At 40.6% G+C, this 27431-nt stretch overlaps 1 protein-coding gene across 11 annotated transcripts in view; it reads left to right on the top strand.

Annotated features, from left to right (window-relative positions):
- SDCCAG8 (SHH signaling and ciliogenesis regulator SDCCAG8) overlaps window positions 1–27431 on the top strand; it is a 248601-nt gene that overhangs the window by 160101 nt on the left and 61069 nt on the right. For 7 of the 11 annotated variants that reach the window (XR_009254275.1, XM_058701165.1, XM_058701167.1 and 4 more), the window contains 2 exons: window positions 9–117; window positions 10514–10645. Coding sequence is in view for 9 of the 11 variants with exons in the window: in XM_058701165.1 (XP_058557148.1) it covers window positions 9–117; window positions 10514–10645 (241 nt within the window). In the remaining 2 variants the exon portion in view is untranslated. Of the gene's footprint in view, window positions 1–8; window positions 122–7234; window positions 7414–10513; window positions 10646–26600 lie in introns of those variants that run through there. The other 4 variants (XR_009254277.1, XM_058701168.1, XM_058701166.1 and 1 more) reach the window with 4 other exon arrangements.

The raw sequence follows: 27431 nt of genomic DNA, 5'->3' as shown, positions 1-27431 counted from the left end.
ATTTCTAGAAAATGAACAGTATTCACTGCTGACCTCCCAGAATACATTTTTGACAAAGTTAAAGGAAGAGTGCTGTGCATTAGCCAAGAAACTGGAACAAATCTCCCAAAAAAGCAGGTAAGTAATATGATAGAATACTTTCAGAGCACTGTTTGTGTAAATACTATCGTTTGTTTCCTTAAGAAAAAAAAACAGCATTTCCACTATTTTAGAGTCTAATGTCAAAATTAGATATGTGTTGATATGTTAACCGTGAAAATCTTTTCTCTGTATGAACACTTTCTTGATTGTCCATACAGACACCCTGGTGTGTTTTCATGATTATGTATATGTACTATTATTTGACTTTTTTAATGTTCAAAATTGATAACTATGAAACTTCAGAACACAACAGTCAAGATGACAGGTATTCTAATAAAGGATGTGGGTAAGTTAAACAGTTGGAAAGTCTTATGTTAATACAGTTCATGTTTTAATCTATTCTCACGATTCTCCGTGAACACACAGAAGCTATCTTTAGGTCAAATGATAATAGATGAGATGTGTACATATAACAGTGAAAGTAGGGGATACTTCAAAATACATAAACCCAAGCCATCCTTTTGTTTCCCCTAAAATTGTTTTACTAGGACAGCTATCATTCATTTTGTAGGTACACTGTTTTTGTTTATTTGTTTTTTTAGTAGGCTCCACACCCAACGTGAGGCTCAAACTCACCACCCTGAGATTAAGAGTCGTGTGCTCTACTGACTGAGCCAGGCAGCCGCCCTGGTACACTGCTCTTTTATAAAATACATTGATTGAGATCTTAATTATTTTTGGCACATTTTCTAAACAGATTATTTTAGTGAATGAATTATTTTAGACTCTAAATTGTAAAAAAAACAAAAAACAACAAAAAACCTGAGTTTTCACCTTGGCTCTGAGAGTAGGTAGCTGTGTAGTCACGGACAAATTTATTCGACCTGCTTGAACTATTGTTTCCTCTTGTAAATGAACGATGTTGGGCAGAGTCACTTTGAATTCAACTACGAAAGGCATCGTTCATGTAACTAACAAGCTATCAGATATCACATTAAAATATAACCAAATGGAAAAATAACCTGTAGATCTCTTCTGTATTTTTCTGAAGCTCACTTAGATCTACACAGAGCAAGCAGTAGTGCTCAGCAAACAAACTTCTGACTTTGGTATCTCATTCAGAAAGAATTTCCAGGAGGATCAGAGCATATCTGATGACCCTGAGCCCCTTCTTGCGTTCCTGCATCAATGAGGTGGCTTAGCTGATGGAATCCCCATCCCTGAATCTTTTGGGGGAATCAGAAGGCTTATGTTATGAACTCAGTTCTTTCTGCTCTCAGAAAGACAGAGGCTCCCATAAAGCACCCAGAATGTGCTCTGACATGGGCACCTTCTTAACAAATACTAATTAAATATCTTGTTTGGGTAGGGAAAAAGCTCAGGATGCTAAAATGCCAGATATTTTCAGGAAATTTGACAAGGGAACCCAAATGATTTTGTCATGGAAGAGACTCTCATAATATATCAACAGTACTTACTGCTAACTAGAAATGTGTGATTTGCCTCACATAAACCCAAAAGTATGTAATTTGTTAGAAGAAATAAACAACAGAACAACAACAAACTGGATCGTATAATTTAAGAAATTGATCTGGGACTTAAAAGATTATGTTATCTTAATACTGCTTCGTGATTATTAATTATCTTGCTCTCTAAGGAGACATAATTGGGGAAACTGCAGCGTATTAAAAGGAGTTGCTATATGCTTGGTATATGTTACTTAATTCTTACAACTTGAGACAGGAATTTTTTTTTAATGTTTTTATTTATTTTTTAGACAGAGAGAGACAGAGCATGAGCAGGGGAGGGGCAGAGAGAGAGGGAGACACAGAATGTGAAGCAGGCTCCAGGCTCCGAGCTGTCAGTACACAGCCCGACGCGGGGCTCGAACCCACGAACTGTGAGATCATGACCTGAGCTGAAGTTGGACGCTTAACTGACTGAGCCACCCAGGCGCCCCGAGACGGGAATTATTACCTTCTTTTACAGATGAAGGACTCCATACTCGGGGTGTTGAAATAGCTGAGAAGTGGGAGAGCTCGAGTTCTATCTTCGATATTTCTAGTTCCGAAGCCAATGATCTTTCTTGTGATAAGTATAATATTTCACATCTACTACCAAAGAAAATCCAGGCCAAAGTAGTTATGATAAGAAAGTTTGGGAAAGAAAATTTAATCTTTAAATTCCCATGGAGTAGGGCGCCTGGATGGCTCAGTCAGTTAAGCATCCGACTTCAGCTCAGGTCATGATCTCAGGGTTGGTTCGTGAGTTCGAGCTCTGCATCAGGTTCTGCTCTGACAGCGCGGGGCCTGCTTGGGATTCTCTCTTTCCCCTCCCTCTCTCTCTCCCTCTCCCTCCCTCTCTCTCTCCCCCTCTCTCTCTGCCCCTCCCTCACTCACGCACATATGCTTTCTATTTCTCAAAATAAATAAAAACTTAAAAAAAAATGCCCATGGAGAAGTAGGCATGCTTGTCATGTGAGGGTAAACCCGTGACCCTGGGTCAACTTGTGCCCTGTGCCCTGGGTCCTCTTTTTCCTGCTCTAGATCTGTTCATTCACCCTGTACTGATCCAGTGAAAATGAACACCAGCCCCTCTCCACCTCCTCTTGGTTAGGATGCCTCCGGTTCCTGACCACTACTTTGTCAGTTGGGTATGTTCCTTTATGCCTGACACACAGATGGCACGCAACACATATTTACTGACTGAATGAATGAAACAAGTGTGGTTTCACCCCCTCCCCTCCCCCCCCCATATCCTAATCTGACTCTGGTCCCAACCTGTTCCTTTGTCGATGACAGGCGGTGTGCAGCAAAAAGCACTTTGGAATTCAGAAAGAGCTAGGTTTGAGTCTCACTCTGCCCCTGGGCTTCATGACCTTGGGTACATTGCCTAATCTCTGCAAACCTCAGCTTCTCCATCTGAAAAACATTTCTAAAATCATGTTGCAGGACTGTTGTGAGAATCAGAAATATAGAGAGATACACGGGAACGCATATATACAGCCATGCATATGTAAAGCACCTGGCACCGTGCTCGATACGTAGAAATATAACTGTAGCCGATGGCATTGTTGGAAGGGTCTTGACAGGGGTGATTTGGATCTGACTTTGATGTAGCCATTATTGTCTTTTCCGGGGAGGGTCTGAGTGCCGTTCTGACAGACACAAAGTCTATACCACAAGGAAATACTTTTTAAAGGCAAAGGAGGATCAGGGAAATGTGGATCTGGTTGTGTTTCAAGTCCTGCTCTGACGCCTTGTTTTGTAAATCTGAAGAATTAGAATAGGCGTCTACTGTAACTTTACAAGTGGTCCCCAAACTAAGGCCTGGTAATCATAAGCACTCAAAAAATTGTTGCTTATTGTAGGTAAGACTTCTAGGAGCCCCCAAAATTTACAACGTATTCATTTTGTGTATCTCACAAGAAGGTGGTCAGTAGGCTAAACTGTGATTTTAAGGTTTTTTTGTTTGTTTGCTTGTTTGTTTGTTTGTTTACTCTTAATTTCTTGTCCACTGACTGAGTCTCTTTTCCTGCTGGCTCCCTCCCTGAAGCCTAGGACATTTTCAAAATTCATATAAAATGTAACATGTGATTTCGACATTACCTTTTGCTTTGAATTCACCTATAGAACCTGAAGGGCTCAAAGTGTTTCTTTTTTTAAAAAAGATTATAAACTTACTAAGCCTTATGGGAGACCTCCAGGAGCATGCCTCTGTATACCCGATACTAAACTTTTGGGATAAATAATTTTTCCTGTGCTTTGAGGTGAGGAAAACCTTGGAATTTTCTGAGCTTTCTAAAATTGTCATCGTTGTGGAAGCTCAGTCTCCAAAATAATTAAACCACATGGTAATTTTGATCCGGCTTTTCCTCAGAGTACTATGATACAATTTTTCTTAAAAGTAGGTGTATTTATTTTGTGCCGGTCAACAATTTAAAACAGTCCTTGTTGCTCCCCTCGTCTTGCCCATGCCGTTTCTCTAAGGGTTCCATGTTATTTATAATCCCATACCAACCAAATGGATTCTTACCATTGATAATAAGCTTTATTTTTTAGTTCACAGATCCAGCCATTTGACTGGAGCCCATGCAGTCGCTAGGAAAGCTGACAATCTGGGCTCACCATTCCGTGGTCTCTAACTCCTTACCCCAGCCCCGTGCTGGGCTGCTCTGGGCAAGTGTTTTGAAACGGTTTCTCCGTGTGTGTCTGATGTACGTGTTTTCTCCCCAAGTAACTTAAGTCCTATCGCTCCCGTTCTCTGGAAGCCCTCCATAGCCGTTAGCAGGGTACTTTCTGCACGGCGCGTGCCATGCTGCCTGGATGGTGTCTGCAACTCCAGGGTTTGTGAATGGCACGTCCCATTTTAAAACTAAAAATGAACTGCCGATCCTGTGCCTTTTACATAGCTTGTTTTTTGACCACGAGACGAGAGAATTAATTCCATTTTGCTCTTAATTGGCACCGGGCAGACATTCTGGCTGATTTTAGTTGACGCTCTCATAAACTTTAGCTACCCTTCCGTCTCTCTTTCCCGGGACCCCGAGAGCTTATTACAGGGATAGGGTTTGTTTTTGAGGTTGGTAAGTGGAGATATTTAAATATCCTTGGTGCAACTGTGATTTCTCTTTATCCAAGTGAGGGAAGTGTTCCCTCTCCGCAGGCGCTTGGATGAATCAGCAGTGAGATGTTTGTGGTGTGGTTTGCTGTGCTCTGACCGTGGCCTGCGAAAGAGCTGAGAAAGGTTGGGCACTGGGAGGGGTGAGCCTCGGGCAGCTGCAGAGCGAAGATCAAGGCTGTGCTGGGTTGCAGGGTCTCAGCACTTGCTTGTGGAAGAGAAGGGCTCGGGAGCACACAACCCCGGTCTATGCGGCTTTGCGTCTCCTCTCTTTTCTGTCATTGTCACTTTCTGGGTTGCTAGGCTTGTGGATTGATGTCTAACACTGCCCATTGTGTATTTGTGATTTGCGTTTTGTAATTAAGAGGAACAATGGGAGTCCATTGGGTCTCGTTATATATAATGGTTGGTTTAATTTGTTTCACTTCTATCTTGTTAATTGTAAATTGATCATTAAGATTTGAATTCTAATCTGTCACTAGGGTTGTGGGTATTGAGGCTAGAGCAATGATCCTGGTTTTAATCACTGATGATGAGAAACAAATTTTATAATTTTGGTACATATTGCAGTTCATATATTTTAACACTGTATTTTATGGTGTTATAAATATTGTTAAATGACTTTTAGTGTAGTTTTACTGTGTGGACTATAATGTATAAATTATATTACTGTTTTGGCAACAGTCGGTATCCAACTGTGTGAGTTTAATTGAAGTAAAGAACACACACCCGGTTGAACTATTTTTTTTCCCCGGCATGTTTGGATGATGTTAGGTTGGGATGCTACAAAAATTATATTCTACAAGGAACGACTGATACTGACCTCTGCTAATTGTCACCAAAAGCCGAGTGAGAATCTAAAAGAATAAAAAATGACGGGGTCGTGTTTTCCCTTAAAAAAGAGTTATTGCTGTAATCCTAATTATAGTAGTAAAATATCATACTTCATGCAAATGCAATTACACAATATAACTGGTGTATAAAAATGCAGGGGAAAGTTCATGCTTCTGTGAAGCCAGAAATTACCTAAATTTTCGATGAAAATGCATTAGAGTCATCTGTCCTTTTATATGACACTGGATAACCGTGCCACAAATGTAACCTCAAACTAACACAGAAACTTGTGCCGGAAGTTTACTCTCTGAACTTTGCAATCTATTTCTTTCAGTATATCATGGGCTCCAGAGAGACAAGAGATGATGTCTGTGTACACTTACAAAGTTTTTATCGAACATTGGAACTTGGAAGTCAAATCAGCATTTTAAGCAAAGGGGGAAAAAAAAAACCCAAAAATATGTAGAGCAGAAAAAAATATTCTAGCAATAAAATACCTGGTAGTAGTATATACTTTTACAAAATAACATTTATATTTTTGTGGTCATGTAAGACAACCTCATAGAGCATTTGGCTATAACTACAAGGTGGCTCAGTCAGTTAAGCATCCAACTTCGGCTCAAGTCATAATCTCACAGCTCATGAGTTCGAGCCCCACATCGGGCTCTGTGCTGACAGCTGGAGCCTGCTTCTGATTCTGTGTCTCCCTCGCTCCCTGCCCCTCCCCGACTCATGCTCTGTCTCTCTCTGTCTCAGAAATAAAAAAACATGAAAAAAAATTTTTTTAAATTTTTTTTAATTAAAAAAAAAAAAAGAAAAAATATCCTGTGACATCACTATCCAGCTAACTATTGTTAACCTGTGGCATACTTCCTTTCAGTGAACTTGCGTGTGGATGTAAATGTGTCTGTACGTGTACGTGTACCTGGTGAGTGAGTTACACTGCATATATTATCCAATGAACATGCGTGTCTACATCACTACTCTGGAAACAATTGTAATGGAGCCATTTGTATGCATAATTCATTAGACATTTAAGATGTTTCCGGTTTTTAACTGTAATGAATAATAATAATCTTGTCCATAATTCTGAATTTTTGATGATCCCCTTAGTTGAGATACCCTAAAAGGGGATCATTCGTCCAAAAACAATAAACCTTTTTTTTTTGTTTCTGTTTCAATCACAGGAAGCCTTTGAAGGCTATTAATGTGTACGACTTTGCTCAAGTACTACGCTAAATTCTTCTCGGTATATATGTACCCATCTCAGTATGTGACAAGAAAAAGTGAGAGATTTAAGAAAGGAAAAGTGAGAGGCAATATTGCATGGTGGGCCAGACAGCCCCTTTAGAGCTGGGTAGGCCAGTGTTTGTATCTGGGCGGGGCTAATCACCATTCCGGTGACCTCAGGCAAATCATGAAACCTCCTATTTACCTCACAGAGAAAGGGAAAGAAACACTTGCCCTGAGGAATTAATTGCCATCATTAATATGAAGGATGGATTCCACTACCTGGTGGAGAGTCGGTGTGCAATAAATACTCAACCAGAATCCGATTTTATTATGCGTTTTTTTGAGTAATAGTGGAAATTGTATATTTTATAAATGTTTATTGGCCATTTCTGTTTCATCCTCTGTGAACATTTGTTTTATATTCTCCATATTTGTTTTTTTTTTAATGTTTATTTATTTTTCAGAGGGAGAGAGACAGACAGAATGTGAGCAGAGGAGGGACAGAGAGAGAGGGGAGACACAGAATCTGAAGCAGGCTCCAGGCTCCGAGCTCTCAGCACAGAGCCCAAGGCTAGGCTGGAACTCACGAACCCTGAGATCATGACCTGAGCCGAAGTCGGTCGCTTAACCGACTGAGTCACCGACGTGCCCTCTCTGTATTTGTTTTTAGTTGGAATTTTGATGGAGAGTGGGACAGCACTTTATTAAATGATGCCTCTAATCGTTTAGATTAGGTTTCTTATGTGTTCCCATTTCTTTTTTTAATTTTGCAAATTTTGTTCCCGGTTCCTTTTGTTTTTCATGAATATTTTTCAAAATCAGAGTGACTTTCAAAATTTTTTTTCCAGGTTTATTGAGGTATATTTGATGTGCATCAGTATAAGTTTAAGATGTACAGCATGATAAATGCTTTGATTTACATGTATTGTGAAATGATTACCACAGTAGGTTCAGCTAACATGACTTTATTTTTTGTCTTAAATAGGTATCCATTGCAAAAATTCAAAAAAAACGGGAAAGGAAAATAAATTTAAAAAAATTCCTAATTCTGACACCTAGAGATAGTCAATACTAATATATGATATACACATCAAAATATTTTTGATTAGGGGATCCTGGGTGGCTCAGTCAGTTGAGTGTCCGACTTTGGCTCAGGTCATGATCTTGTGGTTCGTGGCTTTGAGCCCCGCATCGGGCTCCGTGCTGACAGCTCAGAGCCTGGAGCCTGCTTCGGATTCTGTGTGTCCCTCACTCTCTGCCCCTCCACCACTCATGCTCACTCTCTCAAATATAAAATAAAACATTAAAAAATTTTTTAATTAAAAAAATATTTTTGATTATAAAATGGAATCACTTTATATGCTGATTTTTACTTATTTTCCTTTCTTACCAGTATATCATATTTTTAGGCCAATGAATAACCCTAACAGCCACACTGTCAGAATAGCCTCTTGATATTCCTTTGCATAAGTAACGTAACCAGTCTTCTGTTGACATATTTCTGGGTTAAGTTTGCAGATACTGGGTTGCAGAGCAAGACTGCTGCTAGAAAGGATGCTACTATGAACATTATGATTTTTTGTGTGTAAAGGTTTTATATTTTTATAAGGTAAAGTCTATGTTTCCTTTATGATTATTCTTTTAAAAAGGGACTTTTTTCTGGGGAAGTACCTGAGAACAGACATTCTTCTGCATGTTTTCCTAATCAGGTTTAAGGATATTTTTTGTCTTTTGGGGATTAATTTCAGCGCATAGCCCTTGTTGTGATAGGAGACACTATCTTACAAGAACACTAACAATTTCTTATAACTGCATTACATTCTCGTATATTGTATGTGATTTTGAAAGGAGAAACCTAAACCATTATTGACTGATTTAGACTATTTCAAATATAGGTGAATTCTTATTAGAAGAAGCAAATGTAGATCGAGTACTTGATCTAAGCTCGAAAATGAGATAATCCCGGCCCTCATGTATAATCTAGTAAGAAAGATGAGGCGTAGGGCACAATTCAGAGAAATAAATGATAAGCTAATGTATGAGTAAAAGCCAGAGGTATTTTAAAAAAATGTGCTGACACATTGAGAACTGCAAAGTATTAATCAGGGCGAGCTTCCTTTGAGGTGACGCTTGAATCAAGATGAAAACAAAATGGGGAATGAGATGAACACAGAGTGACAAATTGCTTGGTACAGTGACACCGCTTGGTCCTTCCAATGATGCGGAGCAAACCCACATCTTCTCTTGACCGGGAAGAAAAGACTCTCTCACCTAATAATGGAGGAGGAATCCTTTCTTTGGAGGGACGTAGTTCTGCATCAAGTGTCTTACTTGAACTTCAAGAAACAAACCAGTCGTTAAGTGCTCGCATTTTAATTGCAAGAATTTTAAACTTTCAGTTCCAGTCTGTGGGACAGTGGAACATGAGGAGGTGGTGACCACGGGAGCAAGGTTTATGTAAATCAAGGACAGGGATACAGTTTTTCTCGGAGAGATATCTTTCTGATCTTCAGATTTTGAGACTTGAGCTAATCCTCCATGATACAGAAGAGGCAGCAAGCATATTTCCTGAGGGACATTAATCATCACCAGAGTACACATCTGTGATCCCAAAAATGAAATATGTGAAGACAGAAAGAAGTCAGGGAAATGGTACCTGTTGCAGCAAAGTGGAGGAAGGTGAGGCTTCAGTGTCTACAGAGGGGCACTTCTTTGTGAAGCAAGCTGATCTGCTCTCAGGATTCCAGAAAAACTTGGAAGGCAGAAGTGGAACTTAGGACTGAAAGCAAAATTGACAGTTCCATCCCCACCCCATGCAGCCAGTGGCTGTCCTCCACCCAGGAAATTAGGGCCTTCCTCTCTGAAGAGCTTAAACCAGCAGGCTCTGGTTAAAAGAGGGGCACTGAAGGGGAGGTGAGAGAAATTAATAGAAAGTCTGCATTCTGAAAGGCGAGATCCCTACCTCTCTATTTCCAACCAGCCCCTAGAACACTGCTGGTTAGTGTTATACACAATAAGCAGGAAACAGGAGGATTCTTCTGTTGAGAAGCCGAATGGCCACAGAGGAAAGAATTATAGACACTGATATTAAAAATCTCCCACTGGATAAGATGGCTTCACGTTCTGTCACCCTACCCTAAAGCCCACTGACATAATAAACTACTTAGCCAGCAATGACCAATATTCAGGTAGCCACAGAATGTAAATAGAGATCTTGATTTAACCACACACTGAAATACTAGTAGTTACAGTGAGAAGCTGGAGATGGGGTCGGGGATAGAGGAGTGCCATTTTTCATTATTTATGCCTTTTGGAATTATAGGACTTAAATCATGTGCCATTGCATTAGCTATGTTAATTAAAAGAAACAACTCCCCGTCACAGAGATGGGATCTGGGGTTGCTCCTTTAACAGCATGGTAGCTGGCCTGTGATAGGCACTCGATAAATATTGGGTATGAATACGAGTCATGATCACTCTTGTGTCACTCCTTGAAGACGCCATGTCTTTCGGAGCAAGTTTTTATTCCTTTCTCTACATACCACTTGAGTCCCTGAATGCATTGTATGTCTCCACTAGACAGTTTGCAATTTCTGAGATATTCTGTTTTATATAAAATAACTTGTCTTCACACTGTTATGTTTAAGTATGGAGTTGAAGGTGATGCTAAGGTTATACAGTAAAAACATGCTCTGGTGGTAAGAACCTTTAACACCTTGTCATTTCTGTGTGTTCACCTCTCTAGATCTGAAATAGCTCAGCTCAGTCAAGAGAAAAGGTATACGTATGACAAACTGGAAAAGTTACAGAGAAGAAATGATGAATTGGAGAAACAGTGTGTCCAACATGGGAGACTACATGAGATAATGAAGCAAAGGTAATAAAGATTTAATAATCAACTGACATGCCGTATATTAAAAGGGGGTTGGTTCAAAAGCAGGATGGGAATCGATGTGGAATAAATAGAATTCATGGTCACTGTGGTACTCAAAAGACATGCTTGAGATCCAATACTCTTAAGCATTAATGCTTTCTCAACTTAAGTTGTTCTTATGATACACAGAAGGGAGAGCATATCCCCTTTTTACTGTTCTAGAGACACAGAGTTAGGTTTAAGAGAGAACTTTGTAGGAAAACATCTACCTTTAAAGTCTAAGTCGGTAACTTAATATAGAGGAATTTTATAGAAATTAGGCTTCACGTGTGTTTTGTGAGATAAGACATGTACAAGGCCTAAGAAGGTTAAATATCTTAATCAGAGGTTTCACTGGTAGTGTTGCTTGAGTCAGCATTTGACTCCACACCTCTTGGTTCTTCCTGGTGGTATCACTTTGAGCAAATTACTTGACCTCTCTGAGCATCGGTTTCTTCATCTGTATTTTGGGGCTAGTAATGGCCAGTTTGCAGCTTGATATAAAGATCAAATGTATGTAAAGCTCCCAATGGCCACCCACTGAATGGCACCAATGATATTGACTCCCTTTTTCTAGATGAAGAAACACAAGCTCAGAGAGAGACTAATGGATTTGCTCCCAGTGGTACGTTGAGTAAGTGGTAGAGTTCAGACTTGAAGCCCGATCTTTTGAGTCCAAATTCCTTTCCATTTGTGCACTTTGTTTCCATTTTATTATTTTGTAATAAACCCAGCTCCTTATCATTTCCTGTAAATGTTTGGTTTATAATTTCTATATAATGATGGATTCCCCATGGGGAAAAAACTCAATAATGTCCACCACACGATGAATTGGTTGCTGCCGACTTAGACTCCACATGGCAATCCCATGTGTAACATGACAGCCAGCTTTTCCGGTGGTTTTCTGGGCCCCCAGGTCCCCATTCCTATCCCACCTCCCTGACACCCCACACCTTCTCTGCTTCAAAAGCAACTGTTGATATAATTGAGAGGAAAATGCAAATGCTTGTAGACTCTTTTTATTTTGTCTGTTAAATTTAAAGTCAACATAGAGCCTTTGGGGAGGGGGTAGTTTACAATTTTGATCACTTGCTCCATTGAAGAAAAGAAAGGGAGTCAGAAAATGGCACCGTCTTTTAGTCACCAAAATATTAAAATATGAGTGTTTTTGGAAAACATTAATCGTTCATTTATTTACTGATTAAAATATTTACTTAATCTCAGACACCGTTCTAAGCCAGACTAAAATATTTTAGGTTTTGTGGGCCACACGTGCTTTCTGTCACACAGTTCTTTGTTTCATTTCTGTTTTTGTTTTTTTAAAAAGTAAATTTTTTTTAACGTTTATTCATTTTTGAGAAACAGACACAGAGTGTGAGCAGGGGAGGGGCAGATAGAGAGGGAGACACAGAATCTGAACCAGGCTCCAGGCTCTGAGCTGTCGGCACAGAGCCCAACACGGGGCTCAAACTCAGGAACTGCAAGATCATGACCTGAACCAAGGTCAGACTCTTCACCAACTGAGCCACTCAGGCACCCCTCTGTTTTTGTTTTTTCCAGCCTCTTAAGAGAGCAAAAGCTGTCTTAGCTGGAGGGCCAGCAAATCCTGCCAGAGGATTTGTCCTGCCCCTTGAGCTACAGTGTACCCCATACTAGGCAATCAAGGCATCTTTCTTGGTTTTTTCCCCCTAAATTTGTATTAGATTTCACAAAATGCACTCACCCATGTTATCTCACCTTGAAACAAACCTGTTTCTATCTGTTCTAAGCTGTTACTATCATCCATTTCCAGATGGAGAACTAAGGCTCAAAAAGAAACAGTTGCCAGCTAAAGGTCAGATAGCAAATTAATCATTCATTCATTCAACAAATATTTATTGATTGCTACTGACTGTCGTGTTCTCCACCACATGCTGGGAATAAAACAGTAAAGTAAATATAGTCCCCCGTGTCATGGAATTTACAGACTTACAGGGAAGATGGATATAGACAAAAGACTTTCACAAATATCTAATTAGTCGTGATAGCAATTAGTTCTATGAAAGAGAAATGTACTTGGTAGGTAAAAGCACATCAAATAAGAGGGCTTAGCCTGATCAGGAAGAGTTTCAGTGAGGAAAATGGTACTTCAAATGAATCTGTAAGTGTCGGGATAGGGGCGTCTAGCTTTCTAGAACAGGAGTTGGCAAACTGTGCCCCAGCCCACAGTCCATTGCGTGTGGCTTATCCACGTGCTATCTGTGCTGAGTCAGACTGTGCTATAAGAGCTGAGTGCTTGAGTCAGACTGTGACCTACTGGCCCACGAAGCCTAAAATATTTGCTCTCTGGCCTTTTCCTAAAAAAGTTTACCAGCTCCAGTTCGAGGGAAAAGAAAACTGTAAAATTGAACATCCTGAGGTAGGACTCCTGAGGAAGGAAAGACATGTGTGTGTTTAACAAAGGGAAAGAACAACACAGGTGACGTTGGAGAGGCAGGTGAGGGCCAGACCTAATGGCAGGGCTGTTAAGTTTTTATTACAAACCTTTAGCTTTATCCTTTAGTAAAGAGCAGAAATAATTAAAAGTGTTGTTGGTTTTAAAAGAATGATGTGATCAAATTTCCATTTAAAAAATAGCATTCCAGGGGCGCCTGGGTGGTTCAATTGGTTAAGGGTCCAACTCTTGGTTTCGTCTCAGGTCAAGATCTCACAGGTCGTGAGTTCTAGCCCCGCGTCAGGCTCTGTGCTGACAGTGCAGAGCCTGCTTCAGATCCTCTGTCTCCCTCTCTCTCTCTGTCCCTCCCCTGCCCCCAGAATAAATAAACATTAAAAAATCAGCTTTCTAGGTCCTGAGTAGATCATACGTTAGAGCAGAGCCACAGTATTTACTTGAGCTCCAGTTAGGGAGCTCCAGGAGAGGTTAGTGATAATGGCTTGGACTTGATGTGATGGTAATAATGATGGAGAGAAGTAAAGAGATTGGAGAAACGTGTAGGAGGTGAAATCAACAGGACTTAATAATTGGTCGTCTCTGTTGGGTGGTAATGGGGGACATCAAGGATAATACCCATATTTCTGAGTTGAGCAATGGATACGTAGTGGTGCCACTTAGAGGACATGCGCAAAAGAAGCAGGTTTGCGGTGGAGACGGCTCGGTTTTGGGAGGAGACCAAGTGTTAAGTTTGACTCTGTGGAACTCAGCATGCCAATGCCTCGTCCAAATGGAAAGGTCAGATAAGCAGGTGGCCATAGAGACTCAGCTTAGGAGACAGGTCTGGGCTGGCGATAGAAGTCTCCATTGGCCCATCGAGGATATTTGAAACCTTGGGAGTAAATGATGTAGTGGATCGCCTAGAGGGAGAATACAGTAAGAAGGAAAAAGGGCTTGCTGGACCCTAAAGAACATGGGCATTTTCAAAGATAAGGTAGAGGTTGGTAAAAGACTTGAAGACAAGTAACCTGGGAAATAAGTGGAAAGCCGGAAGAGCATGCTGTCATGTGTTCCGAGGAATGCAAATGCCTCAGGAAAGAGGAGGGCTCGACCAGATGTGCTGAGTGATTGAGTGACTCAAACTATCCAGTGGACTTGGTGACGTAGACACGGCACTGGTCACACGAACATAAGTATTGTTGGTAGAAGTGTATGGCAACCATATTGGGCTGAAAAGTTAGCGTGAGCTGAAAAACTGATACAGCAGATTTGAGCTGCTTTCTCACGAAGTCTGTCGGCAGAGGAGAGTGGGAAGCATTGAGGAAGCAAGAGAGACAGACCAAACAGCGGGGGACAGGGAAATGGATGAGGAGGGACATTTTAAACAGAGAATTTTTGGTTTTAGGTTGGAGTAGATGTGAATGTATTAAATTCTAATTTTCAAGTTCATTAAAGTTGTGGGGTCAGGAAAGTTACATTTTCCAGGTGGTGATTTGGAATCCCTGGCGTCCACAAAGGCAGTCTAGGGAATTCATGTTAAAGACAGCAATGGCACTTTTTTCTGGTTATGTTTTAAAATAGGTGTGGATTCCCATATTTCACTGCAGAAAATAGAACCACGGGAGACCTCCACAGTGTTTGCAGAGGGAATAAGCCGACAGCCAGTAGAGACCCACTAGGTGTACGCGTGTGCTGCCCTGTGGTCAAGTGTTGTGTTACCAACAATAGCTAGCAATCCTGGGGGCTTTGTCAGTTATACAGGTTTACATAGTTTTATTTCTTTCTTAAGGTAACGTGTAGCTTACATTACATACATAAGAGCCATTGACCAAAGGCCTGAAATGTAACAAATTAATAATGAGTCTAAAATTGGTAATTCTTCTATAAACTACCTCCAAAATGATCTTTACCAAATCTATTATGTTGTATTTTCCTAATAGAAATTTTATTCCTTGAAAATCAGTGTTAAAAATAGGAAATGGGGATGGGGGACGCCTGGGTGGCTCAGTCGGTTAAGCGTCCGACTTTGGCTCAGGTCATGATCTTGTGGTTTGTGAGTTCGAGCCCCATGTCGGGTTCTGTGCTGACAGCTTGGAGCCTGGAGCCTGCTTCAGATTCCGTGTCTTGCTCTCTCTCTGCCCACCCCCCCACCCCCACTCACACTCTGTCTCTCTCTGTCTCAAAAATAAATAAAACGTTAAAAAAAAATAGGTAGGTGCGCCTGGCTGGCTCAGTCGGTGGAGCGTATGACTCTTGATCTCGGACTTGTGAGTTCAAAACGCATGTTGGGCCAAGAGCTTACTTAAAAAAAAAAAAAAAGAAAAAGAAAAAAAAAAGAAAGTATTGATTTTTATCTAATCTGACATTTCAATTTTGGGTAATTAAGACTCTTCACTGTTTTCAGCAAAGTACCTGAAAATAGAAGCCTGAAATCTTAATTTATCATTTAAAAGCAAAATAAGACAAAATTTGGCAAATAGAATCCAACAATATTTTATTTTTTTAAACTTTTGTCAGACTTCTATAAGCCTTTTTGAAAAAATGTTTATTTTATTTTTGAGAGAGAGAGAGAGAGAGAGAGAGAGAAGGGGAGAGGCAAGGAAAGAGGGGAACAGAGGACCCAAAGTGGGCTCCATGTTCACAGCAGAGAGCCCGATGCAGTGCTCAAACTCATGGACTGTAAAATCATTACCTGAGCCAAAGTCAGATGCTTAACTGACTGAGCCACCCTGGCACCCCCAACAATATTTTAAAAGAGTTATACACTACATTAAAGTACGATTTATCATTGAAGTGTGTAAGACTGGTTTAACATTCAAAAATCAGTTAATGTAACCCATCACACAAATGGGCACATGATCATATTAATAGACGCAGAAAAAAGCATTTGAAAAAATCCAACACCCATTCGTGATAAAAACTCACAGAAAACTAGAAGTAGAGGGGAACTTCCTCAGGTTGATACAGAACATGTACAAAAAACCTAGTGCTAATATCATACTTAATGGTGAGAAATTTGAAACTTTCCCACAAAGATCAGATATAAGATAAGGATATTCCCTTTCACCCCTCCTTTTCAGCATCACACTGGAAGTTCTAGCTAATGCAGTAAGACAAAAAAGGAAATAAAAGGCATAAAAACTGGGAAGGATGACAGAAAACGTCTTTGTAGATGACGTGACATCTATGTAGAAAATATGAATGAATCAACAAAAAATTATTGGAACTAATAAGCAGTTATAACAAGGTTGCAGGATATGAGGTTAATATATGAAAATTAATCACTTTTCTAAATACCAGCAATGAACAACTGGAATTTGAAATTAATAATTCAACACCATTTATATTAACAATTAGAAATTAAGTACTTAGGTATAACTCTTACAAAATATGTACGAGATTTATATGAGGAAAACTACAAAGCTCTGATGAATGAAATCAAAGAATTAATAAAGGGAGAGATATTCCATGTTCATAGATAAGAAAAGTCAATATTGTCAAGATGTCAGTTTTTCCCAACCTGACCTATAGATTTAATGTAATCCCAATTAAAATTTCAGTGATTATGTGGGTAGTGGCAAACTACTTCTGAAGTTTATATGGACTGACAAAAGATCCAGAATAGCCAAGACAATTTCAATATAATGAAAGAGAGGAGCAAAGTTCGAGGACTGACTCTATCTGACATCCGACTTACTGTAGTAATCAAGACAGTGTAGTCTTTGAGAAAGAATGGACAAATACATCCATGGAACAGGACAGAGAGAACTAGGCTCAAATTATATAGTCAAATGATCTTTGATGAAGGAGCAAAGACAATACGACGGAGCGAAGATAGTTTATTCAACAAATGGTGCTGGGATACGTGGACATCCACGTGCAAAAAGAAAAAGAAAAAAGAAAATAGTAAATCGAGTCACAGGTCTTACGCCTTACACAAAAATTAACTCAAAATGGATCACAGACCAAAATAGTAAATTCAGAACTTTGAAACTCCTAGAAGATAACCCAGACGACCTTGGGAATGGTGATGACGTTTTTAGACACAGCACCAAAGGCGTGATCCAGGAAAGAAGTAATTGATAAGATGGACTTCATTTAAGTGTAAAACTTCTGCTTTGAGAAACATGATGTCAAGAGAATGAGAAGAGACAAGCCACAGCCTGGAAGAAAATATCCCGTGTCTGATAAAGGATTATTGTCCAAAATACTCAAAGAACGCTTAAAACTCAACAGTAAGAAAACAAACAATCCAATTAAAAAATGGGCCAAAGACCTCAGCAGACACCCCACTAAAGAAGAGATACAGATGGCAAATATGAAAAATGCTCCAAATCATATGTCCTCAGGGAAGCGCAAATTAAAACTACAGTGAGGTACCACTACATACCTGTTAGAATGGTCAAAATCCAGAACACCGACACCATCAAATGCTAGCAAGGATGTGGAGCAGTAGGAACTCTCATTCACTGCTGGTGGGAATGCAAAATGGAAGACAGTTCGGCAAATTCTTACCAAACTGAATGTGTGGTGCAGCAGTCATGCTTTTTGGTATTTGCCCAAAGAAGTTGAAAACTTGTACCTACCCAAGAACCTATACAGAGATGTCTATAAGAGGCTTTACTCATAATTGTCAAAACTGGGAAACAAGTAGGATATCCTTCAGTAGGTGCATGGATAAAGTGTGGAACGAGCAAGACAGTGGAATGTTACACAGCATTATAAAGAAATGAGCTATCAGGCCTTGAAAATACATGGAGGAACCTTAAATGTTTATTGCTAAGTGAAAGAAGCCAGTCTGAAAAGGCTATGTGTTGCATGATTCCAACTGTATAACATTTTGGAAAAGACAAAATGACAGAGGCAGTAAAAAGATCAGTGGTTGCCATGGGTACCAGTGGGGAGGAGAACATAGGATCTCTAGGGTGGTGAAAATACTCTGGATGATACCCTAATAGTGTCTGCATGTCTACATGTCATTCCACATTTGTCTCAACCCATAAAATGAAGAACACCAAGAATGAACCTAATGTAAACCGTGGACTTGGGGTGATTGTGATGTGTCAATGTCCATTCATCAGTTGTAACAAATGTGCTGCTCTCTGGGGATGCTGATAGTGGCTGGTGGTCTACACATGTGTGGGGACGGGAGGGTATATGAAAAGTTTCTGTGCCTTCCCCTCAGTTTTGCTGTGAGTCTTAAATTACTCTCAAAAAAAAAAAAAAAAGACAATAGACAAATGAAGCAATAAGAGTAACAGTTGAATTTTACATTAAAAAAAACAAGAATCCTCAAAAATATCATGTAGCTATTTTTGTAGGTTTTTGATTCTTATACATCAATTTAATTTAAAATCTACATTTTAGAGAACACTTTGTTCCTAAAACGTATTATGTTACTGGCCAATTGTGCCTTTTTGCTTATATAATTAATTCATTAAGAATTTAATTTATGTAAATGAAATAGCTGGTATTATTTGTTACATAGGAAAATTATCTAAAAAAATTTTTTAACATTCATTTATTTTTGAGAGACAGAGAGCACAAGCAGGGGAGGGGCAGAGAGAGAGGGAGACACAGAATCTGAAGCAGGCTCCAGGCTCCGAGCTGTCAGCACAGAGCCCGATGTGGGGCTTGAACCCACAAATTGTGAGATCATGACCTAAACCGAAGTCAGATGCTTAACCGACTGAGCCACCCAGGTGCCCCAGAAAATTACTTTATTTTATTTTTTTATTTTTTAAAATTTACACCTAAATTAGTTAGCATATAGTGCAACAATGATTTCAGGAGTAGATTCCTTAGTGTCCCTTACCCATTTGGCCCATCCCCCCTCCCACAACCCCTCAAGTAACCCTCTGTTTGTTCTCCATATTTATGAGTCACTTCTGTTTTGTCCCCCTCCCTGTTTTTATATTATTTTTGTTTCTCTTCCCTTACGTTCATCTCTTTTGTCTCTTAAAATCCTCATATGAGTGAAGTGATACGATTTTTGTCTTTCACTGACTGACTAATTTTACTTAGCATAATATCCTCCAGTTCCATCCAGGTAGTTGCAAATGGCAAGATTTCATTCTTTTTGATTGCTAAGTAATACTCCATTGCATATACATATACCACATTTTCTTTATCCATTCATCCATCGATGGACATTTGGCTATTGTTGATAGTGCTGCTATCAACATGGGTGTGCACGTGTCCCTTCCAAACAGCACACCTGTATCCCGTGGATAAATGCCAAGCAGTGCAATTGCTGGGTCGTAGGGTAGTTCTATTTTTAGTTTTTTGAGGAACCTCCATACTGTTTTCCAGAGTGGCTACACCAGCTTGCATTCCCAGAAAATTACTTTTATTTAACTTTTTATTTTGAAAAAATTTGACCTACAGAAAAGTTGAGACTTCCTGTATGTCCTTCAACCCAGCCACCCCCAAATGTAAGCATCTGAAATAACCACGGTTCAGTTATCTGACCCAGAAAATTAGCACTGATGCAATCGTAGGAACTAATCTCTAGACCTTATTAGAATGTCACTAGTTTTTCCCCTAATATTCCAGTTCTGGTCGAAGATTCTATGTTGCATGTAGTTCTCTTTAGTAGTCTCTCTCTCTCTCTCTCTTTTTTTTTTTTTTTAATGTTTTTTGCTTTTGAGAGAGAGAGAGAGAGAGACAGTGCAAGCAGGGGAGGGGCAGAGAGCCAGGGAGACACAGAACTGAAGCAGGCTCCAGGCTCCAGCTGTCAGCACAGAGCCCGAAGCGGGGCTCGAACCCACGAACTGCAAGGTCATGACCTGAGCCGAAGTCAGATGCTTAACTGACTGAGCTCCCCAGGTGCCCCTCTTTAGTAGTCTTTGGACACTTAATAATTTCTCTCGTGTGGAGAAACCTGATCTGTGATAGTGCCTATCTGATCTGTGGAGTGGCTGTCAGTGTGGGTTTGTCTGAGGCTGAGGTCGGGCATTTTTGGCATGAATCCCACAGGGTTGTGTCCTCAGTGCATCATGTTGAGGGGAACGAGCCGTCACCGTGTCCTGCCACTGGTGGTGTGGACTTTGGTCACTTGGTCGAGATAGTGTCTGCCAGATCTCTCTGCTCAAGAGAAATCATTAAGCATCTTGTGGGGAGATAGGTAGAGACCATGCAAATCCATTTCTCATCATATTTTTTAATAGGTGGTGTTTCTTAGGACATTTTCAGGTTCAGGAAAATTACTTTAAAAATAAGCCTTATATTATATTAAAAAGTTTTAATGTATACCTATTCCAAATACAATTTATTACTTTAAAAATCCCTCTTAATCATACCATATAAAAACTATGAAATCATTTCACTGATTCCTAAGGGGGTTCACAAAAGTATGTATTTCTGGAAGGGGTTTGAGAATCCGATGAATTTGGAGATTTCCAGGACACCAAGCTCGAGCCAGGATTAATCCTGGACCAGGAGTGGGTCACCTCTTGCATTGCGCAGAGGTGGCTCAGAGAAGGATATGAGCTTATGAATGTGGCTTCCCAGATAGGGTCCTGGTAAAGTGAGCTGAGGCCAGAATTGGCTTATTCTCTGTTTATCGGGCATCTACTTAGTCCCAGTCACCACTCAAGGCTAGGGGGTACAGAGGTGAAAAGGGTCTACCCCCTCTGCCTCTCTCCCCTGGTTGCAGGCTCCCTCTGTTTGGGCTGATGGGGGGCAGGGAGCTCCAGAGTGACATCACAGACCATCTCCTGGGAGGTCCCTCCTGCTGTTCTCATGTCTCCAGGAGCTCCACAGGCAAGAAGAAGGGGTATCCCACGGGACTCACCTCCATTGGCAGCCTGGGCAAGAGTCGGTTGTCCTGGAGTGTTTGTTTGATCTCTTGTTCTGACTTGTGTAAATCAGAAGTCCATTGATGTTGGCTTTGGGTCTATAGTCATACAGCTTTTCCTGTCCCTGAGGAAATGTTTTGAGTTGATCTTCCCTCATTTAGAAGACTAATCAACTTACAAACCGAAGTGCCCTGGGTCATGATGGCAGAAGATTGACCCAACATTATAGGACCATTCTGCAGTTCTCAGGGGCAGTTTAAAATCTATTACGTGGAAGTTTTAAAAGTACCAAAATTTAGTTTTTATAATCAAAACAATTTATTGAGAATGCTAACGCAATATTCCACTGGCTTCCGCACCTTGCCAATCTCCCAGGACCCCACACAAACTCAGGTAGTTTGACTTCCGATGATCTGGGGGGGCAGGGCATGCAGTTACTGATGTCTCATTAGTGTTGCCCTGAGGTCATCTGGGTTTTTAATGCTGCTGTTCTTGCTTTCACTTGTAAAATGCTCTTCATTTAGCTTCATGGTAATTAATTCCATTTGTCCTGAGTTGTTTTTTGTTTTTTGTTTTTTTTTTGTTTTTTTTTTTTTTTATTTTTTTTTCAACGTTTTTTATTTATTTTTGGGACAGAGAGAGACAGAGCATGAACGGGGGAGGGGCAGAGAGAGAGGGAGACGCAGAACCGGAAACAGGCTCCAGGCTCCGAGCCATCAGCCCAGAGCCCGACGCGGGGCTCGAACTCACGGACCGCGAGATCGTGACCTGGCTGAAGTCGGACGCCCAACCGACTGCGCCACCCAGGCGCCCCATGTCCTGAGTTGTTTTGTTAACCTCCCAGGGTTCCATATTGCGTACTTGCTCCAGCAGCGTATTGTCTTCTCCATAACTGTGTTTCAAGTCCTATATGAATTGTAATTCAGAGGGAATTGTCTGCATCTCTCTTGCTAAAGCAAATGTATGTATAATCCCCACCTCCCATCTCCTCCCACCCTCACCAATTTGCTTTAGAGAGGCACTGCTTTGGCGATGTGCTGCTTGGGAATCTGTATTTTTTGGGTAACTGACAACATACTGTTAAAAGTAAATTAACATAACTCCTGTGCTATTTTAGATTTATTTATATACCATTATTTTGTAATATAAAATTATAGAAGATGATAAGTAATCCATATGGTGCTGAGAAAGAAGCTGCATCCTGTTTATTTTGAAATGTTTCTTGGGTATCTCTAGCCTTCATGTTGCTGGACCATGGAGACGTGGGGAATTAGGTAGGCTGCCTCCCTAGAGGGTCTAAGGACAAACGATCTGAGAGTATTGTGTAGAGGAAAGGAGGAAGCTACGAAAACCAGGAACAACTTAGAAAACTTGACCCTTTCCCCCCAAATTATGACAAAATTATGAGCCAGTTGGGGTTAGCCAGGAATCACTTTAAAATCCAATTATTCCATGTATTATTGACAAGTCCCTAAGAGGGCTGGAAGCCAGGTTCGATTGTATTTTAATGGGAAGACCTGAAGTCAGATTGCTTTCCTCCCAATAACAGAGGAGGTTGTAACTGCAGGAATTAGAATTCTGATCCGGGAGTGGATAATAAGTTATTTAGAGCAGCCTGTCTAGACACTACAATTGGAAGAAGGCAGGCACTGTCATAGCTGATCACCTGAGAATAGATGAAATGGAAAGATACCCAACAAAACAGAGTAAGGAAGATGCCACAGACATTTTAATATAATTCACACGTCTTTCTAGAATAGGCCCAATACCCAAGAAAAGGGGGGAAAAAAGCCTCCCTTTCATTTATTCATGAAATATTTTTTGAGTGCTTATCATATAGCACTGATATGTTTGGATAAATCACTCGACAAGCAGACAGATATCCCTGCCCTTCTGGAACTTATATTCTTTAAGCTGCCTTCAGGTTCTAGTCCTCTGCTTGGAAGACCTAAAACGGGAAGTAAAGAGACAGGTGTATGGTAGTTAAGAGCATGCATCCAAGTACCAGACCCTGTGGGTTTTTCTTGTTTGCCACTTCTTAGCCATGTGGTCATGAGCAAATTCCTGAAATCTTACTTTTCATTATCCTCACTCCCTCACTTCCTTCATCTGAAAAATGCAACCTTATAGGAATGTGATCGTTGCCTAAAATAATCCATGAAAAGTCTTTAGAATGGTGCCTGGCACAGACTTAATGCTCAACAAATGTTTCACACTATTATTCATTCAATATTCTCTGTTCAACATACTTATCAGCCCATTAACACACGCCAGGCTCTCTTCCAGATTCTGGGGATGGGGATGGAACAAGAACTCCAGAGGCTAACATTCTAGAAGGTAGTTTATTTACATTATGGGTTAAATTGGCTCTCATGAGCTAGTCTGTGAAATAAAATACCATGTTTACGTAAATATTGTTTCTACGGGGAAATCCCTTCTGAATCTCCAACAACTGGTTTATGGAGAAAAATCTTGGACCATACCTGGGATATGTCTAAGGTTTTCTAAGTGAGAGTATGTGAATGTGTGTGTGTTTATGTGTATACGTGCTCCATTCAGTGGTGGAAGTGTTCAGTATGAGCCCCAAATAAAATTTCAAGAGGGATACTTGTTTTAAAAAGTCATATTTTCAGCATAGTTGGGAGTGAGGAGGACAAACAGACAAACAAACAACCAAACAAAAAACTAACAGATTTTAACTTCTATTCCTGGGAAGGAAATTGTGACAATGTTTAAAAATTTAAAAATAAAAACTCTAAGAACATAAAGTAGTAGGAAATAAATAGTGCCATTTTGGAGACAAATATTTTAGCAAACCAACCATTATAAGCCAGTTATAATATTTTTATAATGTTTATTATATTTTTTCACAATTAAGTCTGGATACTGAAAAATATTCAATTAAAAATAAGTACTAAACATATGTTCAAATTGTACAAAGAACCACTAGAGGTTATGTGCACTGAACACTCTTTGGACAGAGCCTTTGCTAGAAAGAGCAGGCAAATTTCTGTTCTGACATTACAGGACAAAAAGTGTATTTCCATGCTTAAAATCCCTACGCATTTCTTCCAACGTAAACCGCTTTGAGTGAGCTCACTCTTTAGAGCCAAATTTCTCTCTCTGGTTTTATTGTTTAGGTAGACTGAGAACTTCTCATGAGCGTTTTCATTACCTTAACCCTTATGATTTAAAAGTTAATTTAGTGCTGGAGTGCCTGGGTGGCTCAGTCAGTTAAGCGTCTGACTCTTGATTTCAGCTCAGGTCATGATCTCATGGTTTGTGAGTTCAAGCCCCACATCGGGCTTTGCACTGACAGTGTGGAGCCTGCTTGGGATTCTCTCTCTCTCTCTGTCTCTCTCTCTCTTTCTCTCTCTTTCTCTCCCCCCACCTCCTCCCCTCCTGTGTGCTCTGCCTCTCAAAATAAATAAATAAACTTAAAATTTTTTTTTAATAAACAAAATTTAATTTTGTGCTTTTAAGTTAAGTAGGATCTATTTTTAATATCAGTAGTCATGTTTGTTGCTTTGCTGTGAACTAGAATTTTAAACATTGCATGTTAAATATGAAAACCTGTACTAGATTGTCTGGCTTGAGCTCTATTGTATATCTTCTGGCGTATTAATATATCCTTATATTTAGTAACACTTATTAAGCATTGAGCATACAAAAGCAAAAAGCCATCATCTCTACCCTTAAGGAGTTTCCAGACCCACAAGGGAAGCACACAGTAATCCCAGTGGAATAATCTACTCTAATACGATTAACCCAGGGTGCTCTGGGAGCACGTCAGACTGACACCTTACCCAGGTTTGGAGGGACAGGGTACAGTTCTTTAGAGAAACAGTCCCTGACTGAATCCTGGAAAGAAGTAGAAGTAATCTTAACAGACAAAAAGGAGTACGTGTGTGAAGGTCCTGGGGGTCAAGGAGAACATGGTCTCTTCAAGAACTGACACCATGGCTTTAAAATCTAAAGGGAGAATGAATAGTAGATGAGGTGGAGGAAGTAGGCAGAGGGGTCAGGTCTTCCCATCCTCTCCCTGTCTCTCCTCCTTCTGGACCTCTGCTTACACATTGGTTAGACCATCTGATCGTGGCCCGTAGCTCTTGGGTATACCATTCTAGACTCTCTCCCCCATCTTTGTATTTCACTTGGGATCATTTCTGTTGGCCAGTCTTCAAACTTAATGATTTTCCCACTCTGTTGAGTTCCTTCTGCCAATAGGCCCATCACATGTATTCTTTATTTCTGATGCTTTTTTGTTTGTTTGTTTTTATTTCTAGCCTTTCTATTAGACTGTCATCATGGCTTATGATGGGGATGGGGCAGGGATGGACTTCATAGGAAGGCTTCCACAGGGTCAGCTCCTTTGTATGCTGGAGCTGATTATTAAATTTTTAGAAATGTGTGAGGCATTTGACATCATGTTGGTAGTTTTATTTTTTTAATATTTTATTTATTTTTGAGAGAGAGTGTGAGTAGGGGAGGAGCAGAGAGACAGGGGGACAGAGGATCCAAAGTGGGTTCTGTGCTGACAGCAGCAAGCCCGATGTGGGGCTTGAACACATGAACCGTGAGATCATGACCTGACCTGAAGTTAGACACTCAGCCGACTGAGCCACCCAGGTGCCCCCATGTTGGTAGTTTTAAATTGGCCATGGCAGAAGGATTCACATCACAGAAATCGGCAGACATGAAAGAGGACCTCTTCTCTCTCCCCATCCCCACCACCCCCGAGAGCTGCATTTCAGACATTTGTTATCACACCATGATGGATTTGCTTCTACCCCTCCCTCAGTAACTATCTATTCCTTGGTTCCTGTGCACAACGTTTCCACCCATCTTCCAGGGGAAGATAGCTTTTACCTCTCACCTTCCCCCAGGACCTTTTCCTCAGGTTTCTTACCCCTCATCCAGAAGCTTGAGGCTTTTGCTTTGTATGACAAAAGAGTCTAGTTAGGGGGCAAGGTTTTGTGTTTGTACCCCAGCTGGAGATGTACAAGGGGAGCTCTGTGGTCTCCTCTCCTGCCCCCCATCTTTCTTGCGAGCACCCAATGGAAGGAAGCCTGTGGAGAGGTCCTTGAGAATGAGTGCAAATCCCTTTTACCCTCCTGTGTCTGGGACTCATGGGGATTCTAGACTATTAAAGAGGCCATACTCTAAGAGTCCATTAAAATCTTCACCTGCTTTCCTCTTACCTACATTTATTGTGGCCACTGCTCTTTCCCAGTCTCTTCCAAAGATAAAATAGCTCAAAAGTTTCTGTCTCTCCTCAGAGCGGCATATCACCTTTTGGAATTGAGTTCGTGTGGTTGTCTAGTGACCTCAGCCCTGGTTGGCTCAAGAAAAGTTATGGTTTTATTGATTATCTAACTTTTTCCTCATTGTTAGGGTAGATCTGGAAGAGTCTTTCTCTTGAATCATGTAAAAATGCCTGGAGTTTATCCTGAGCACTGTTGAAGGATTTTACATCGGGAAAGACTGTCTGTGATGTCAACTTTTTGAATACGGTGATGTTTGTCTCACACTTGCAAAGCCAGAGTGTCCCCCTGAGCACTTTCTGCTCAGCATTTCATATCCTTAATTTTGTACCTTGTTTCTATTGCCTGAGTTCATAGATTGTTTTTGCTAGTATTTTTCTTGCATTATGAGACGATTTCCATTTCTATGACTTATTCCTCTGGTGTGTATTTCTATCTGTTTTTAGATATATTAATTAACCAAGTGCGTGATATCAGTGAAGATTTTGCCAATCCCTTCATTTCCATTGTTTTCGAACCTAAGCAAGAATTAAGGGCAGATGTTTCCTTGCTGCTATCCCAGGAGAATGAGTGAGGGAAAGGAAGGTGAGGCATGGAAGAATGGAGAACAATGTAAGACAATGTATTATCATATTGGTGACTGTTTCATGATAAACCACAAAGACACAACCATACAGATGCTTCTGGACAAACCTGTTACAAAGAAATTGCCTCCCAATAGCCCACTGGAGGGAGGAAAAGAGAGCGAGTTTTATCTGTCCAGGTTCTGTCTCATGTCTCCCGTGGGTCCAGAATTTTCCCCATGGGAGATAATTCACCTGCACTTTGGACTAAATTAACCAGTCCTTTTAGAGCTACCTCAGAAGCCAGATCCTAAATTCTAGGGTTTGACATGGCATTTGACTCTGAGTGGCAGGAGGAGCCCATGACTTGAGATGTGGGCAGTGTGCCTCAGTGGCAGACCAAGATGGCCACCATGGGACCAGTAGGCTCGAGGGCAGCAGCGAGGTACTGAGAGCCCAGGAGAAGGTGGCACCAAGAGACGCTGATTGATACACCTGTCAGGGGTAATGACATTACATAGTGTCAGCCTCAAGGCCAGCCCTTGAGAGAGACTTCATTATGTGCATTCCCTGTACCCTCTGCTGCTGCTTCTCTTCCAGACCGATCCATGACCTTTCACCGACTATGCTCATTCCTGCAAATGTGTCTTTGGTTAGGTGTCTTTCATTTTCGTTTCTTCACTTCTCCTCCTGGAATCTCTACCTTGGCTTCTT

Source organism: Neofelis nebulosa, chromosome 15 (genome assembly GCF_028018385.1).
Source record: "Neofelis nebulosa isolate mNeoNeb1 chromosome 15, mNeoNeb1.pri, whole genome shotgun sequence".
NCBI classification, from domain to species: domain Eukaryota; kingdom Metazoa; phylum Chordata; class Mammalia; order Carnivora; family Felidae; genus Neofelis; species Neofelis nebulosa.
Note: the sequence above shows the minus strand (reverse complement) of the source record. Positions and strands in the feature narration are given on the sequence as shown.